This window comes from Salvelinus fontinalis, chromosome 40 (assembly GCF_029448725.1).
Source record: "Salvelinus fontinalis isolate EN_2023a chromosome 40, ASM2944872v1, whole genome shotgun sequence".
NCBI lineage: Eukaryota > Metazoa > Chordata > Actinopteri > Salmoniformes > Salmonidae > Salvelinus > Salvelinus fontinalis.
In genome coordinates this window covers 681,672-698,551 of record NC_074704.1, presented here as the reverse complement: position 1 = coordinate 698,551, position 16,880 = coordinate 681,672, and the positions used below count along the sequence as shown (strand labels likewise).

The 16,880-nt window shown below is 50.7% G+C and overlaps 1 protein-coding gene across 6 annotated transcripts in view; it reads left to right on the top strand.

The window, feature by feature from the left end:
• tsc2 (TSC complex subunit 2) overlaps positions 1-16,880 on the top strand; it is a 50,730-nt gene that overhangs the window by 30,004 nt on the left and 3,846 nt on the right. For 5 of the 6 annotated variants that reach the window (XM_055907231.1, XM_055907230.1, XM_055907232.1 and 2 more), the window contains 11 exons: positions 167-328; positions 511-669; positions 1,565-1,677; positions 3,281-3,535; positions 6,540-6,782; positions 9,990-10,150; positions 12,191-13,071; positions 13,368-13,446; positions 13,543-13,629; positions 15,818-16,004; positions 16,455-16,594. In XM_055907231.1, coding sequence (XP_055763206.1) covers positions 167-328; positions 511-669; positions 1,565-1,677; positions 3,281-3,535; positions 6,540-6,782; positions 9,990-10,150; positions 12,191-13,071; positions 13,368-13,446; positions 13,543-13,629; positions 15,818-16,004; positions 16,455-16,594 — 2,467 coding nt within the window. Of the gene's footprint in view, positions 1-166; positions 329-510; positions 670-1,564; positions 1,678-3,280; positions 3,536-6,539; positions 6,783-8,335; positions 8,417-9,989; positions 10,151-12,190; positions 13,072-13,367; positions 13,447-13,542; positions 13,630-15,817; positions 16,005-16,454; positions 16,595-16,880 lie in introns of all 6 variants that reach the window. The other variant, XM_055907236.1, reaches the window with a different exon arrangement.

The window sequence follows — 16,880 nt, the reverse complement described above, 5'->3', positions numbered from 1 at the left end:
TGTGTGTGTGTGTGTGTGTGTGTGTGTGTGTGTGTGTGTGTGTGTGTGTGTGTGTGTCTCTCTCTCTGACACCCTCTCCCCTGTCTCTCTGACACCCTCTCCCCTGTCTCTCTGACACCCTCTCCCCTGTCTCTCTGACACCCTCTCTGGCACCCCCTGGCTGTAGGATGCACACCTCCAGCACCACGTGTAGTCTGGGTTCTTCTGATGAGAACACCGTGAGCCAGGCAGACGATGGGTTAAAGACTGTCCACCTGGAGTTAACTGAGACCTGTCTGGACATGATGGCGAGATACGTCTTCTCCAACTTCTCAGCTCTGCCCAAGAGGTACGGACGGGGTGTTGGCCACGGGATATTTGATGCATTTATTAGTGAACTCGTGGGTCTTCATTCTAGTCTTCATTATTCACACAATCACAACGGGAAAAGGACACAAGGTCTTCTATGATCAACTGCCATAAGCCTTCAGAACTAAGTGGCCTTGACCCCTGACCCTTAACCTTTGCCAGGTCTCCTATAGCAGAGTTCCTTCTGGCGGGGGGTCGCAGTATGACCTGGCTGGTGGGTAACAAGCTGATCACCATAACGACCAGCGGTGGGGTCAGGAGCCAGGCCCTACTGGGAATGGACATGGCTGAGAGGCTGGGAGGAGGGGGAGAGATGACCAGGTAACCACCCACACACACAGTAACCCATATATACACACACACACACAGTAACCCACCCACACACACAGTAACCACCCACACACACAGTAACCCACCCACACACACACACACACAGTAACCCATATACACACACACACAGTAACCCACCCACACACACAGTAACCCACCCACACACACAGTAACCCACCCACACACACACACCCACACACACAGTAACCCATATACACACACACAGTAACCACCCACACACACAGTAACCCACACACACACACACAGTAACCCATATACACACACACAGTAACCCATATACACACACACAGTAACCCATATACACACACACACACACACTAACCCATGTACACACACGGTAACCCATATACACACACACACGGTAACCCATATACACACACACACACACACTAACCCATGTACACACACGGTAACCCATATACACACACACACGGTAACCCATATACACACACACACACTAACCCATGTACACACACGGTAACCCATATACACACACACACAGTAACCCATATACACACACACAGTAACCCATATACACACACACAGTAACCCATATACACACACACAGTAACCCATATACACACACACAGTAACCCATATACACACACACACACACTAACCCATGTACACACACGGTAACCCATATACACACACACACGGTAACCCATATACACACACACACACACACACACACACACACACACACACACACACACACACACACACACACACACACACACACACACACACACACACACGGTAACCCATATATATATATACACACACACACACACACACACACACACACACACGGTAACACACACACACTGTCAGTAATATCCGGTCTCTCTCCTGCCCCCTGTAGGTCAGACCCCTCCCTTCACACCCGTCAGACCAAAGAGGCTCCGGCCAAACTGGAGTCCCAGTCCAGTCAACAGCTCAACAGAGCCTCACGCATCAGAGTACGATCCATGTCAGGTAGGAAGATGAGGAACTCTCTCTTTGTCTCTGTCTCTCTATCCTTCTCTCTACTGTCATCAGAGTACGATCCATGTCAGGTAGGAAGATGAGGAACTCTCTCTGTCTCTATCACTCTCTATCCTTCTCTCTCTCCACTGTCATCAGAGTACGATCCATGTCAGGTAGGAAGATGAGGAACTCTCTCTTTGTCCCTCTGTCTATCACTCTCTATCCTTCTCTCTCTCTACTGTCATCAGAGTACGATCCATGTCAGGTAGGAAGATGAGGAACTCTCTGTCTCTATCACTCTCTATCCTTCTCTCTCTCTACTGTCATCAGAGTACGATCCATGTCAGGTAGGAAGAGGACGTTCTCTCTATCTAGCTATCTAATCTATACACTACATGATCTAGAATATGTGGACACCTGCTTGTTGAACATCTCATTCCAAAATCATGGGTATTAATATGGAGTTGGTCCCCCCTTTGCCGCTATAACAGCCTCCACTCTTCTGGGAAGGCTTTCCACTAGATGTTGGAACATTGCTGCAGGGACTTGCTTCCATTCACCCACGAGCGTAAGTGAGGTCGGACACTGATGTTAGGTGATTAGGCCTGGCTCACAGTTGGCGTTCCAAATCATCCTAAAGGTGTTTGAAGGGGTTGAGGTCAGGGCTTTGTGCCGGCCAGTCAAGTTTGACAAACCATTTCTGCATGGATCTCGCTTTGTGCACAGGGGCATTGTCATGCTGAAACATGAAAGGGCCTTCCCCAAACTGTTGCCACAAAGTTGGAAGCACAGAATTGTCTAGAATGTCATTGTATGCTGTAGCATTGAGATTTCCCTTCACTGGAACTAAGGGCCTAGCACAAACCATGAAAAACAGCCCCAGAACATTATTCCTCCTCCACCAAACTTTACAGTTGGCACTATGCATTGGGGCAGGTAGCGTTCTCCTGGCATCCACCAAACTCAGATTTGTCCGTCGGACTGCCAGATTGTGAAGTGTGATTCATCAGAGAACGCGTTTCCACGGCTCAAGAGTCCAATGGTGGAGAGCTTTACACCACTCCAGCCGACGCTTGGCATTGCGCATGGTGATCTTAGACTTGTGTGCGGCTGCTCGGCCATGGAAACCTATTTCATGAAGCTCCCAACAAACAGTTCTTGTGCTGACCTTGCTTCTAGAGGCAGTTTGTAACTCAGAAATGAGTATTGCATCTGAGGACAGCACTCGGTGGTCCCGTTCTGTGAGCTTGTGTGGCCTACCACTTCGCGTCTGAGCCGTTGTTGCTCCTAGGCGTTTTCACTTCACAATAACAGCACTTACAGTTGACCGGGCCAGCTCTAACAGGGCAGAAATTTGACGAACTGACTTGTTGGAAAGGTGGCATCCTATGGCGGTGTCACGTAAGTCACTAAGCTTTTCAGTAAGGCCATTCTACTGCCAATGTTTGTCTATGGAGATTGCATGGCTGTGTGAGGAATAATGTTCTGGGGCAACGGCTGAAATAGCTGAATCCACTAATCTGAAGCGGTGTCTCTATCTCTCCTTAGTTCCATGTAAGGTAGGGATGGTGATATGTCACTAATTTCTAATTTCTCCTTCTCCCCCCCTCAGGTGGCCATGCTCTCCGTGCAGGTCCAGCCCAGAGCCTCAGCCCCCTGGTCTCACCCTCTGAGGGGGGAGAGCTGTGTGGTGTCCCCCTCTCTCCCCCCTCCTCCTCCTCCGGCCCCTGTCTGGATGGCCTGGGGCCCCCCTCTCCCTCCCCCTGTGCCCCCCCTAAGGACCCCCTCAAAGACAAGCCCAGCCTGGCAGAGTTCCTGCCCGTTCTGACCCAGGGATGGGCTGAGATCTTCATACGCAGACCCTCAGGTAAACACACCTGTTGAATAACTTCCTCTTCATCTGTTTCCACACGGAAGATACAGACCATTTTAGATTATTTTCTCTCGTCCTCCTCTGACCTGACTAATTGATTGGTTAATTCCTCAGAGTCTAAGTCATTGGGGGGGAGGGGGTGCTAAGCTGACATATGAAATGGTTTTAAGATGTTCATAATATGGATCATTTATCTATTTGATCAAAAATGTTAGTACCCCTTTAGGTTTATAAATACAATGATTTGATAAAATGTTGACTGCGTCCTTTACTACTCAAGCCCATAGAAACACTTTGAATAACACGTTCAGATAAACGGACCGTCAAAAAATAAATCATAAGAAGGTTTTTAAGTGTCCGTCCTAAATCTAGGAGATATAAAAACTAATCTGGAAATATATTATTTTTTGACACATTTTTATCCCCTTTTTTGGTTTGGCACAAATCTACCTTCATACTTCCATTAGTTTAAAAAACAACTGGTACCGGTTACTTTCAGACGAGTCCCGTGACACTTGTGGGGGTCCTAGAGCAAAACGATGAACCTCATTGTGTTCGTGAGAATCTCCCCTTTCCACAGTGGAGCCCCAATAGTTTGTAGCCCAAATGGTTTGGACGCTACAGAACAGAAGTTGGCACATCGCAGTACCTACTTCAGACGAGTCTCCCCTTTCCATAGAGTGGTTTGTAGGTCAAACCGTTCTGATTTACAGACGTTTACGTGATAAGACCGATTTTCACTTAAAAACTTCTTAGGGATGAGACGGGCTGAAATCCCATTAACGGGAGCGATTTGACAACAGCCAGTAAAAGTGCAGGGCGCCAAATTCAAACAACAGAAATCTCATAATTAAAATTCCTCAAACATACAAGTATTATACACCATTTTAAAGATAAACTTGTTGTTAATCCCACCACAGTGTCTGATTTCAAAAAGGCTTTACGACGAAAGCACACCATCTGATTATGTTAGGTCAGTACCTAGTCACAGAAAAACACAGCCATTTTCCAGCCTAAGAGAGGAGTCACAAAAAGCAGAAATAGAGATAAAATGAATTACTAACCTTTGATGATCTTCATCAGATGACACCCATAGGACTAATTGTTACACAATATATGTATGTTTTGTTCGATAAAGTTCATATTTTATATCCACAAATCTCAGTTCACATTGGCGTGTTATGTTCAGTAATGTTTTGCTTCCAAAACATCTGGTGATTTTGCAGAGAGCCACATCAATTTACAGAAATACTCATCATAAATGTTGATGAAAATACAAGTGTTATACATGGAATTAAAGATATACTTCTCCTTAATGCAACCTCTGTGTCAGATTTCAAAAAAGCTTTACGGAAAAAGCAAACCATGCAATAATCTGAGTACAGCGCTCAGGCACCAAAACAAGCCATACAGATACCTGCCATGTTGTGGAGTCAACAGAAATCAGAAATAGCATTATAAATATTAACTTACCTTTGATGATCTTCATCAGAATGTACAGTAATCCCTCGTTTATCGCGGGGGTTACGTTCCGAAAATGACCCGCGATAAGTGAAATCCGCGAAATAGAAAACTTTTTTTTTTTTTACAATTAGCAACTATTACATGTATACAAATACAGTGACTCACGTGTAGGCCGTTTCACTGCTCTTCAGACTGGGCCGCTGCATCCTGACTGCGCTCTGCAGTGTTCTCTTCTTCTGAAGCCCGCGGTGCAGGTGTGTTTGTTCGGGAGAAGAACATAGTGATAGGCAGCTGTTGTCGCTCTTTTTTCTTCTTTGCAAAAAGATCCTTGTACACCGACATGCCACCATCGATTACGTTGGAGAACTGTAATGAACGGCTCATCAAAGGGTCCCATTCCTCAGCTACTCGCTTAAGTTCAGTGGCCATTCGCACCATGGTTGCTAAGCGACCAAGCGTTAGTCCTTCCTTCCTTCCTGGCCAACTTAATGTAAATTTGCCAAGCTGTTTTATGTACGTACACATAACTGCACGAGACGACAAAATGATAGCACAATTCGTAGCATGTTTTGATACAAGAAGCGGGAGTGAGTTTTTAGCGAATCAGAATGCAGAGCACAATGCACCAAAAAAAAAAAAAAAATGCATTATGAAAATCCGCGAAATAGCGAATCCGCGATAAGTGAACCGCGAAGTGGCGAGGGATCACTGTACTCCCAGGAATCCCAGTTCCACAATAAATGTTTGTTTTGTTCGATAAAGTCCATCATTTATGTCCAAATACCTCCTTTTTGTTCGCGCGTTTAGTTCACAAATCCAAATTCATGAGGCGCAGGCACACTTAGTCCAGACGAAAAGTCAAAAAAGTCATATTACAGTTTGTAGAAACATGTAAAACGATGTATAGAATCAATCTTTACGATGTTTTTATCATAAATCTTCAATAATGTTTCAACCGGACAATTCCTTTTGTCTTTAGAAATTAAAAGGAACGCAGCTAGCTCTCACGGCTGCGTGCATGACTTAGCTCATGGCATTCTGCCAGACCCCTTAGTCAAACAGCTCTTATTCGTTCCCCCTTCACAGTAAAAGCCTGAAACAAGGTTCTAAAGACTGTTGACATCTAGTGGAAGCCTTAGGAAGTGCAATCGGACCAAATTTACACTGCATCTTGGATAGGCAAAGACTTGAAAACCTACAAACCTCAGATTTCCCACTTCCTGGTTGGATTTTTTCTCAGGTTTTTGCCTGCCATATGAGTTCTGTTACACTCAGACATCATTCAAACAGTTTTAGAAACTTCAGAGTGTTTTCTATCCAAATCTACTAATAATATGCATATCTTAGCTTCTGGGCCTGAGTAGCAGGCAGTTTACTCTGGACACCTTATTCACCCAAGCTACTCAATACAGCCCCCCCATCCATAGGAAGTTAAACTGATGGATTTTGATGGGGATTTTGTGATGTAACTTAGATTGACACACCGGGGCGTCAGTCAACTCCAGGGGGGTAATTGACCTCTCTCCATGTCCAGGTAACACCAGCTGGTTGATGTGTTTGGAGAACCCTCCCAGTCCCTTCTCCTCTGAGCTGGGTAACATGCCTCTCCAGGAGCTGTCCTCTGTCCTCATGGCCATGGAGGGGGTCAAGGAGCCCCCCGCCCAGACCGCCAGCGCCCCCGCCAGCACAGCCACCCCTGCCCCGACCCCTGTAGCCCTTAACCCCCCTGGACCCATCCAAGGGGGCAAGCCTGGACTCATCCAGCGCTCTAACACAGGTGAGGAGGCTGTGGAGGGAGAGGGAAGGGGTGTGTAGTGGTGTGTTGGATATTGTAAGTGTGTGTGTTGGTGGTCTACCTTTCCACAGGTGGTTCCAGTGTGGAATGCCTCGGGTAGTGGTGGTCCTAATTGAATGGACTTGATGGTTGGTATAGTTGGATCAGTGTGTTACAGGTCTGATACACTGGACACAGAACTGTTGTCCAACGTGAAACACTCCTATTCATCTGAATGAAACCTCGGTGGGAAATGTACCATCTGGTTCTATTTTCTAGATTGAGAACATTTAATAAAGTGTCTGATGTGTAGCAGGTTAAAAAACCACATGTTTTACTGACAGCCCAGTACAGCTCCCCAGTCGCCACCAGTACAGCTCCCCAGTCGCCACCAGTACAGCTCCCCAGTCGCCACCAGTACAGCTCCCCAGTACAGCTCCCCAGTCGCCACCAGTACAGCTCCCCAGTCGCCACCAGTACAGCTCCCCAGTCGCCACCAGTACAGCTCCCCAGTCGCCACCAGTACAGCTCCCCAGTACAGCTCCCCAGTACAGCTCCCCAGTACAGCTCCCCAGTACAGCTCCCCAGTCGCCACCAGTACAGCTCCCCAGTCGCCCCCAGTACAGCTCCCCAGTCGCCACCAGTACAGCTCCCCAGTCGCCCCCAGTACAGCTCCCCAGTCGCCCCCAGTACAGCTCCCCAGTCGCCCCCAGTACAGCTCCCCAGTCGCCACCAGTACAGCTCCCCAGTCGCCCCCAGTACAGCTCCCCAGTCGCCCCCAGTACAGCTCCCCAGTCGCCACCAGTACAGCTCCCCAGTCGCCACCAGTACAGCTCCCCAGTCGCCACCAGTACAGCTCCCCAGTCGCCACCAGTACAGCTCCCCAGTCGCCACCAGTACAGCTCCCCAGTCGCCACCAGTACAGCTCCCCAGTCGCCACCAGTACAGCTCCCCAGTCGCCACCAGTACAGCTCCCCAGTCGCCACCAGTACAGCTCCCCAGTCGCCACCAGTACAGCTCCCCAGTCGCCCCCAGTACAGCTCCCCAGTCGCCACCAGTACAGCTCCCCAGTCGCCCCCAGTACAGTTCCCCAGTCGCCACCAGTACAGCTCCCCAGTCGCCACCAGGTTGTTAAGGAACTCCTGCTGTACTTCACTGAACATGAATGAACCTCCCTCCAGTCTGCTCGCTCTCCTTCTGCTGCTCTCTGCTCGCTCTCTGCTCGCTCTCCTCTCTCTCCTCTCTCTGCTGTTTCTTGTTCTGGTTTCGTAAGATGAAATGGTGCTAGACCCTCACAAACACACAACAGAACACACACACATTGCTAGTTCCATCATTGTCTGTCGTGCGTTTCACATATAATTACTTCTTTTATATATTGTGAATTTCATTTGATATTTTATCCACTTTATCATATTTTAATTCCTACTGTTTTCCCTCCATTGTAAATTCATTTTATCCTCATCTTTTTTTGGATTGGTTTATTATTTTCCATTTCCTGTCATGCTGATTTGTGATTGGCTCTGCTGTGTTGAATGGTGACCTGGCTCGTCCAGTGGGCTCTCTCTCCTCTCTGGGTCTGTCCTTCGCCCCGTCCCCAGTTCCGGGACGGCTCCAACGGAGCATTTCCTGGGCAGGTACAAGCAGCGTGGTCACGCTCCCGACATGCGCGTCACCCCAAACCAGTGGTGGCACTTTAAATGTGAGGATGAGCTCATAGTAATGGAACAGTAACAGAATGAATGGTATATCAAACCCATCCATCCATTACTGTGAGCGCGTCCTCCCCTCACCAGCCTCCTATGCCCCAACATATGTGTGCCCCCGTCCCGTGTCATTACGTGTCACTAACATGTCGGGCCACCACTGGAGAGAGATGATTACACAAACAAACTCACGGACCAATCGTTTCAATCGATTAATCAACCCGCCGCCAAGATGAACCAATCCTATGTCTGGATTTGTTCATGATAATTTAATGACATTTTGATGTTGTTCTTTCTAACATGTCACCCCTTGTCCTTTGGCCCTGGAATGTACTTCCTGTCTCCTTTTTTTACCTCTAACCTCTGACTCTTCACCCCTTGACATCGTCATAGAGGTTATGCATGTAACATAGTAACAGAGAAGTCAAGACAGACCTCATCCAGGACACAAACACTTCTTTCTGGCTTCTCTGGTGGCCATTTTGAGTTCTGGTCACCATTTGTGTTAGGGATATAATGTGATGTCACCACACCACCCAATAATGTGATGTCACCACACCACCCAATAATGTGATGTCACTACACCACCCAATAATGTGATGTCACCACACCACCCAATAATGTGATGTCACCACACCACCCAATAATGTGAGGTTGTAGTGTTCATTGTAATATTCTGTTGCTGTCAGTATCCTAAATGTCCATTGGCTGAGAGGATGAGGTCTGGGCTGGTGTATGTAGAGAAAGTGAACCAACCAACCGACCACACGTGTTTGAAGACGCATCAAATAGATGTTACCAATGATGATGTTACCAATGATGATGAGCCAGTGATGATGAGCCAGTGACTGATATGCTGCTGCCTGCAAGTCTGCTCTTCGATCTGTCTCCCTGCGTGCGCGTGCGTGTGTGTGTGTGTGTGTGTGTGTGTGTGTGCGCCTGCCTGATTTATTTACTGATTCTGTTTGATCATTGATCGATACGTGTAATGCTTCTCATTCTGTTTGATCATTGATCGATACGTGTAATGCTTCTCATTCTGTTTGATCATTGATCGATACGTGTAATGCTTCTCATTCTGTTTGATCACTGACTGGTGTGTGTGTGTGTGTGTGTTTAGGAGGTGTGTTACCACTTAGTGATGGTCTGGTATACTACAGGTAGTAGTTTGTAAATTAACATAAGGGTGCAAAGTAGAGGTAGTTTAGTTTGTGTGTAATGTTATTTTGGTGAGTTTTGTTTCTTTGTGTGTGTTTTATTACTTGTGTGTTTATTAAATTTGTGTGTGTGTGTGCACTGTGTTCATTAATGATGTTTTTGTGTGTATGCTGTTGCGTCCGTTGCCGTGTGTATCTGTGTCGCCCCCTACTGTAGACTCTGTGGTATCTGTGTCCCTCGTCCCCTATAACCCTCTCCTCTCTGTCGTCCCTTGCTGTAGACTCTGTGGTATCTGTGTCCCTCGTCCCCTCTCTAACCCTCTCATCTCTGTCGCCCCCTGCTGTAGACTCTGTGTTAGTGCTAGAGGAGCGGACAGGGGTCAGGGGCCACGTAGACTACCCCTCTGATTGGCCAGAGGCGGAGAAGTTTGAGGCCATGCCCTCTGAACCCATCTACATCGCTGCTGACAAGTTCACCAAGGCCCTGCCCCCTAGAACACTCAGCAGGGTGAGTAGTACCCTACAGCCAGGGGGAGTAGTACCCTACAGCCAGGGGGAGTAGTACCCTACAGCCAGGGGGAGTAGTACCCTACAGCCAGGGGGAGTAGTACCCTACAGCCAGGGGGAGTAGTACCCTACAGCCAGGGGGAGTAGTACCCTACAGCCAGGGGGAGTAGTACCCTACAGCCAGGGGGAGTAGTACCCTACAGCCAGGGGGAGTAGTACCCTACAGCCAGGGGGAGTAGTACCCTACAGCCAGGGGGAGTAGTACCCTACAGCCAGGGGGAGTAGTACCCTACAGCCAGGGGGAGTAGTACCCTACAGCCAGGGGGAGTAGTACCCTACAGCCAGGGGGAGTAGTACACTACAGCCAGGGGGAGTAGTACACTACAGCCAGGGGGAGTAGTTCACCAAGGCCCTGCCCCCTAGAACACTCAGCAGGGTGAGTAGTACACTACAGCCAGGGGGAGTAGTACACTACAGCCAGGGGGAGTAGTACACTACAGCCAGGGGGAGTAGTACACTACAGCCAGGGGGAGTAGTTCACCAAGGCCCTGCCCCCTAGACCACTCAGCAGGGTGAGTAGTACACTACAGCCAGGGGGAGTAGTACCCTACAGCCAGGGGGAGTAGTACACTACAGCCAGGGGGAGTAGTACACTACAGCCAGGGGGAGTAGTACACTACAGCCAGGGGGAGTAGTACCCTACAGCCAGGGGGAGTAGTACCCTACAGCCAGGGGGAGTAGTACCCTACAGCCAGGGGGAGTAGTACCCTACAGCCAGGGGGAGTAGTACCCTACAGCCAGGGGGAGTAGTACCCTACAGCCAGGGGGAGTAGTACTCTACAGCCAGGGGGAGTAGTACTCTACAGCCAGGGGGAGTAGTACCCTACAGCCAGGGGGAGTAGTACTCTAAAGCCAGGGGGAGTAGTACACTACAGCCAGGGGGAGTAGTACTCTACAGCCAGGGGGAGTAGTACCCTACAGCCAGGGGGAGTAGTACCCTACAGCCAGGGGGAGTAGTACCCTACAGCCAGGGGGAGTAGTACTCTACAGCCAGGGGGAGTAGTACCCTACAGCCAGGGGGAGTAGTACCCTACAGCCAGGGGGAGTAGTACCCTACAGCCAGGGGGAGTAGTACTCTACAGCCAGGGGGAGTGGTACGCTACAGCCAGGGGGAGTGGTACTCTACAGCCAGGGGGAGTGGTACTCTACAGCCAGGGGGAGTGGTACTCTACAGCCAGGGGGAGTAGTACTCTACAGCCAGGGGGAGTAGTACTCTACAGCCAGGGGGAGTAGTACACTACAGCCAGGGGGAGTAGTACACTACAGCCAGGGGGAGTAGTACACTACAGCCAGGGGGAGTAGTACACTACAGCCAGGGGGAGTAGTACACTACAGCCAGGGGGAGTAGTACACTACAGCCAGGGGGAGTAGTACACTACAGCCAGGGGGAGTAGTACACTACAGCCAGGGGGAGTAGTACACTACAGCCAGGGGGAGTAGTACACTACAGCCAGGGGGAGTAGTACTCTACAGCCAGGGGGAGTAGTACACTACAGCCAGGGGGAGTAGTACTCTACAGCCAGGGGGAGTAGTACCCTACAGCCAGGGGGAGTAGTACCCTACAGCCAGGGGGAGTAGTACTCTACTACAGCCAGGGGGAGTAGTACACTACTACAGCCAGGGGGAGTAGTACTCTACTACAGCCAGGGGGGAGTAGTACTCTACTACAGCCAGGGGGGAGTAGTACTCTACTACAGCCAGGGGGGAGTAGTACTCTACTACAGCCAGGGGGGAGTAGTACTCTACTACAGCCAGGGGGGAGTAGTACTCTACTACAGCCAGGGGGGAGTAGTACTCTACTACAGCCAGGGGGGAGTAGTACCCTACAGCCAGGGGGGAGTAGTACTCTACAGCCAGGGGGGAGTAGTACTCTACAGCCAGGGGGAGTCTACAGCCAGGGGGAGTAGTACTCTACAGCCTGTAGATTATGGCAGGTGGTTATTGGGAGACATTGATGTTTTTCATCCGTCCTTCCCTTCAGTCCTCCTCCAGTTCCAGCCAGGACGATGAGAAGTCCACCCTGGAGGAGGTGAGTGAGGGGTTCATCCCCATCGACCAGCCCCCCCTGGCCCCCTCCACCCCGGGCAGCCAAGGCCCAGAGCTCCCTTTCCAGACCCAGGACCAGCCTGGGACACAGACCCTAAACAAGTCCAGCTCCTCCCCTGAGCTCCAGACCCTACCAGAGGCCTTCCCCAAGACCACAACAGGACCTGGGGCTGGAGTAGGAGAGGCACCCAGGGTTAGGTCACCCTCGGAGGGGAAGAGCCAGCCACAACAGCCCCCGGCGGAGAAAGAGATAGAGAAGATGGAGAGTGGAGGAGGAGGGGTGAACAGACAGAATCAGAGTGGGGATTCCACCCCAGTGACAGGGGCGTTGTCTGGGGCATCGGGAGGAGGAGGAGGAGGAGTGAACAGACAGAATCAGAGTGGGGATTCCACCCCAGTGACAGGGGTGTTGTCTGGGGCATCGGGAGGAGGAGGAGGAGGGGTGAACAGACAGAATCAGAGTGGGGGTTCCACCCCAGTGACAGGGGCGTTGTCTGGGGCATCGGGAGGAGGAGGAGGAGGGGTGAACAGACAGAATCAGAGTGGGGGTTCCACCCCAGTGACAGGGGTGTTGTCTGGGGCATCGGGAGGAGGAGGAGGAGGTTCCTCTTCCTCCCAGGGAGCCAGGATGAGGTTGGAGTTCCCAGCGCCCCACCAGCCTGGGCCCCTCTCCCCCAGCGGAGGGCACCGTCCCAGGGGTCACACCATCTCCGTGTCGGCCCCCTCCTCCAGGAGAGAGAGGATAGGAGGAGACGCGTACCACACCACCCGGCCCGGACCCACCAGCACTGAGAAGACCAGTGGACTCAGTCCCAGGTTAAATAGACGCAAACACAAACACACACACACCACACAGACACACACAGAGAGAGAGACACACAGAGAGAGAGACACACAGAGAGAGACACACAGAGAGACACACACACACAGAGAGATACACACACACACACACACACACACAGAGAGACACACACACACACACACAGAGAGAGAGAGACACACACACACACACACACACACACACACACACACAGAGACACACACACACACACAGAAATACACACACACAGACAGAGGCTTTCCTAATGTTTTTCTCTCTCCCTGTCCTGTAGTTTTGTGTTCCTTCAGCTCTACCACTCTCCCTTCTTTGGCAATGAGGCCAACAAGCCTCTCCTGCTGCCCAAGTCTCAGGTGAGTGTGTGTGTGTAGTAGTGATTGTACTGTAACGTGAGTGTGTGTGTGTGTGCACTGTAACGTGAGTGTGTGTGTGTTGTCTCTCTCCCCTAGCTGATCGACAGAGCGGTGAAGGTTTTGGACCAGATGCCTCCGTATGATACCCATAAGATTGGAGTGGTGTTTGTAGGAGCTGGACAGGTGAGACCGGTGTCTTTGAAGGGACACAACCAGATGAAGCTACTTCCCCAGAGTCAGATGTACTAGTGGATACTGTTTGTATGTCTCTGTGTGCAGTAGGAAGGAGGTTTTGTGAGCAGATGTACTAGTGGATACCGTTTGTATGTCTCTGTGTGCAGTAGGAAGGAGGTTTTGTGAGCAGATGTACTAGTGGATACCGTTTGTATGTCTCTGTGTGCAGTAGGAAGGAGGTTTTGTGAGCAGATGTTAACTAGTGTCAGAGCAATGACTTCACACAGAACTGCTTCATTGTAACAATCTCTCAGTATCCCTTTAATCCAGGGACGGGCTGCTTTGATGAAGTCATCAGGAGGGGCCACAGGGGCTTGCTGGTCTACATACCCACGTCCTTACCACACATGCAGTCACAGCCGTCTGGGGGCCCCCTCGCCGTCTGGGGGCCCCCTCGCCATCTCGCGAGCAAAACATTTTAGCGGCACCCCTCTTGACAGCAGAGGGGGGGGGGATGTTTTTGAGTAAAATTTCATGCAAATCACATATTGCTACAGTGGAGAGACATTTTTGTAATTTTGTGATCAATATCCTGAAATTCTACACATATTGCCACAGGGCTTGGAGAAGATCAATGGGGGCCAATCGGTCTGTAATTCGACCATGATTATTACAGGTCTGGGTAGCCGGCCGCTGGACTAACTACAGGTTTGGGTAGCCGGCCGCTGGACTAACTACAGGTTTGGGTAGCTGGCCGCTGGACTAACTACAGGTTTGGGTAGCTGGCCGCTGGACTAACTACAGGTTTGGGTAGCCGGCCGCTAGACTAACTACAGGTTTGGGTAGCTGGACGCTAGACTAAATACAGGTTTGGGTAGCTGGCCGCTAGACTAACTACAGGTTTGGGTAGCTGGCCGCTAGACTAACTACAGGTTTGGGTAGCTGGCCGCTGGACTAAATACAGGTTTGGGTAGCTGGCCGCTGGACTAAATACAGGTTTGGGTAGCTGGCCGCTGGACTAACTACAGGTTTGGGTAGCTGGCCGCTGGACTAACTACAGGTTTGGGTAGCTGGCCGCTGGACTAACTACAGGTTTGGGTAGCCGGCCGCTGGACTAACTACAGGTTTGGGTAGCTGGCCGCTGGACTAACTACAGGTTTGGGTAGCCGGCCGCTGGACGAACTACAGGTTTGGGTAGCTGGCCGCTGGACTAACTACAGGTTTGGGTAGCTGCCCGCCGGACTAACTACAGGTTTGGGTAGCTGGCCGCTGGACTAACTACAGGTTTGGGTAGATGTTCGCTGGACTAACTACAGGTTTGGGTAGCTGGCCGCTGGACTAACTACAGGTTTGGGTAGCTGGCCGCTGGACTAACTACAGGTTTGGGTAGCTGGCCGCTGGACTAACTACAGGTTTGGGTAGCTGGCCGCTGGACTAACTACAGGTTTGGGTAGCTGGCCGCTGGACTAACTACAGGTTTGGGTAGCTGGCTGCTGGACTAACTACAGGTTTGGGTAGCTGGACGCTAGACTAACTACAGGTTTGGGTAGCTGGACGCTAGACTAACTACAGGTTTGGGTAGCTGGCCGCTGGACTAACTACAGGTTTGGGTAGCTGGCCGCTGGACTAACTACAGGTTTGGGTAGCCGGCCGCTGGACTAACTACAGGTTTGGGTAGCCGGCCGCTGGACTAACTACAGGTTTGGGTAGCTGGCCGCTAGACTAACTACAGGTTTGGGTAGCTGGCCGCTGGACTAACTACAGGTTTGGATAGGCTGGCCGCTGGACTAACTACAGGTTTGGGTAGCTGACATCTGGCTAACAAGAGAAACACTGCAGATGCACAAACACATTTAGAAATTCCACCTTGTGATTTCTGCTGTGGGGGGGGTTGGTACAATATGTAATGTCCACTCCCGTCCACACATGACCACAAGGACTCTGTAAACCCTGTGTGGACCGGAGACGACATTTAGATTCCAGAGGAAGGTACAAATGAGTCTGAAACACAATTCTAGAGGTAGTTTGGATTGACAACCAAAACAACCTTTAATGAACAGACTCCTTCTCTCTCCCTCCCCCTTTCCCTCTCTCCCTCCCCCTTTCCCTCTCTCCTTCCTCCCCCTCTTTCTCCCTCCCCCTTTCCCTCTTTCCTTCCCTCCCCCTTTCCGTCTCTCCTTCCTGCTCCCTACCCCAGGTATTCAACGAGGTGTCCATCCTGTCCAATGAGTATGGTTCTAACCGCTACGCTGGCTTCCTGACAGGCCTGGGGAAGCTGATCCACCTGAAGGACTGTGATCCAGACCAGATCTTCCTGGGGGGTCTAGACCAGTATGGAGATGACGGGGAGTTTACCTACTGCTGGCACGATGACATCATGCAGGGTGACTGTGTATTTCTACTTACAGGTGTTACTCAGTACCCCAGAGTTCAGGGTTCAAGCACTGCCCTGATGCCCAACAGAGGGGTCAGCCTGTCTGTCTGTACGCCCACTAACTTGCCCCCCCCTCCTCCTCTCCTCAGCCATCAGAGGGGTCAGCCTGTCTGTACGTCCACTAACTTGCCCTCCTCCTCTCCTCAGCCATCAGAGGGGTCAGCCTGTCTGTACGTCCACTAACTTGCCCCCCCCCCCTCCTCTCCTCAGCCATCAGAGGGGTCAGTCTGTCTGTACGTCCACTAACTTGCCCCCCCCCCCTCCTCTCCTCAGCCATCAGAGGGGTCAGCCTGTCTGTACGTCCACTAACTTGCCTCCCCCCCTCCTCTCCTCAGCCATCAGAGGGGTCAGCCTGTCTGTACATCCACTAACTTGCCCCCCCCCCCCCTCCTCTCCTCAGCCATCTTCCACATAGCCACCCTGATGCCTAACAGAGACAGTGATAAGGGCTGCTGTAACAAGAAGAGACACATCGGAAACGACTTTGTTATGGTGGTTTACAACGACTCAGGAGAGGAGTACAAACTGGGGACCATCAAGGTACGCTCGCTCACTCAGTCACTCACTCACTCACTCACTCACTCACTCACTCACTCACTCACTCACTCACAGGCAGACAAGCACACCCACTTTTGTTCATTGTGTTCATTTTGATGAAATAATGACAACTCTTCTATATTCTTCTCGTCTCTCCCCTCTTTCTCTCCTCCCTCTTTCTTTCCTCCCTCGTCTCTCTCCTCCCTCCCTCTCGTCTCTCTCCTCGCTCCCTCTCTTTCTCTCTCCTCCCTCCCTCTCTTTCTCTCTCCTCCCTCTCTCTCTTCTGTGT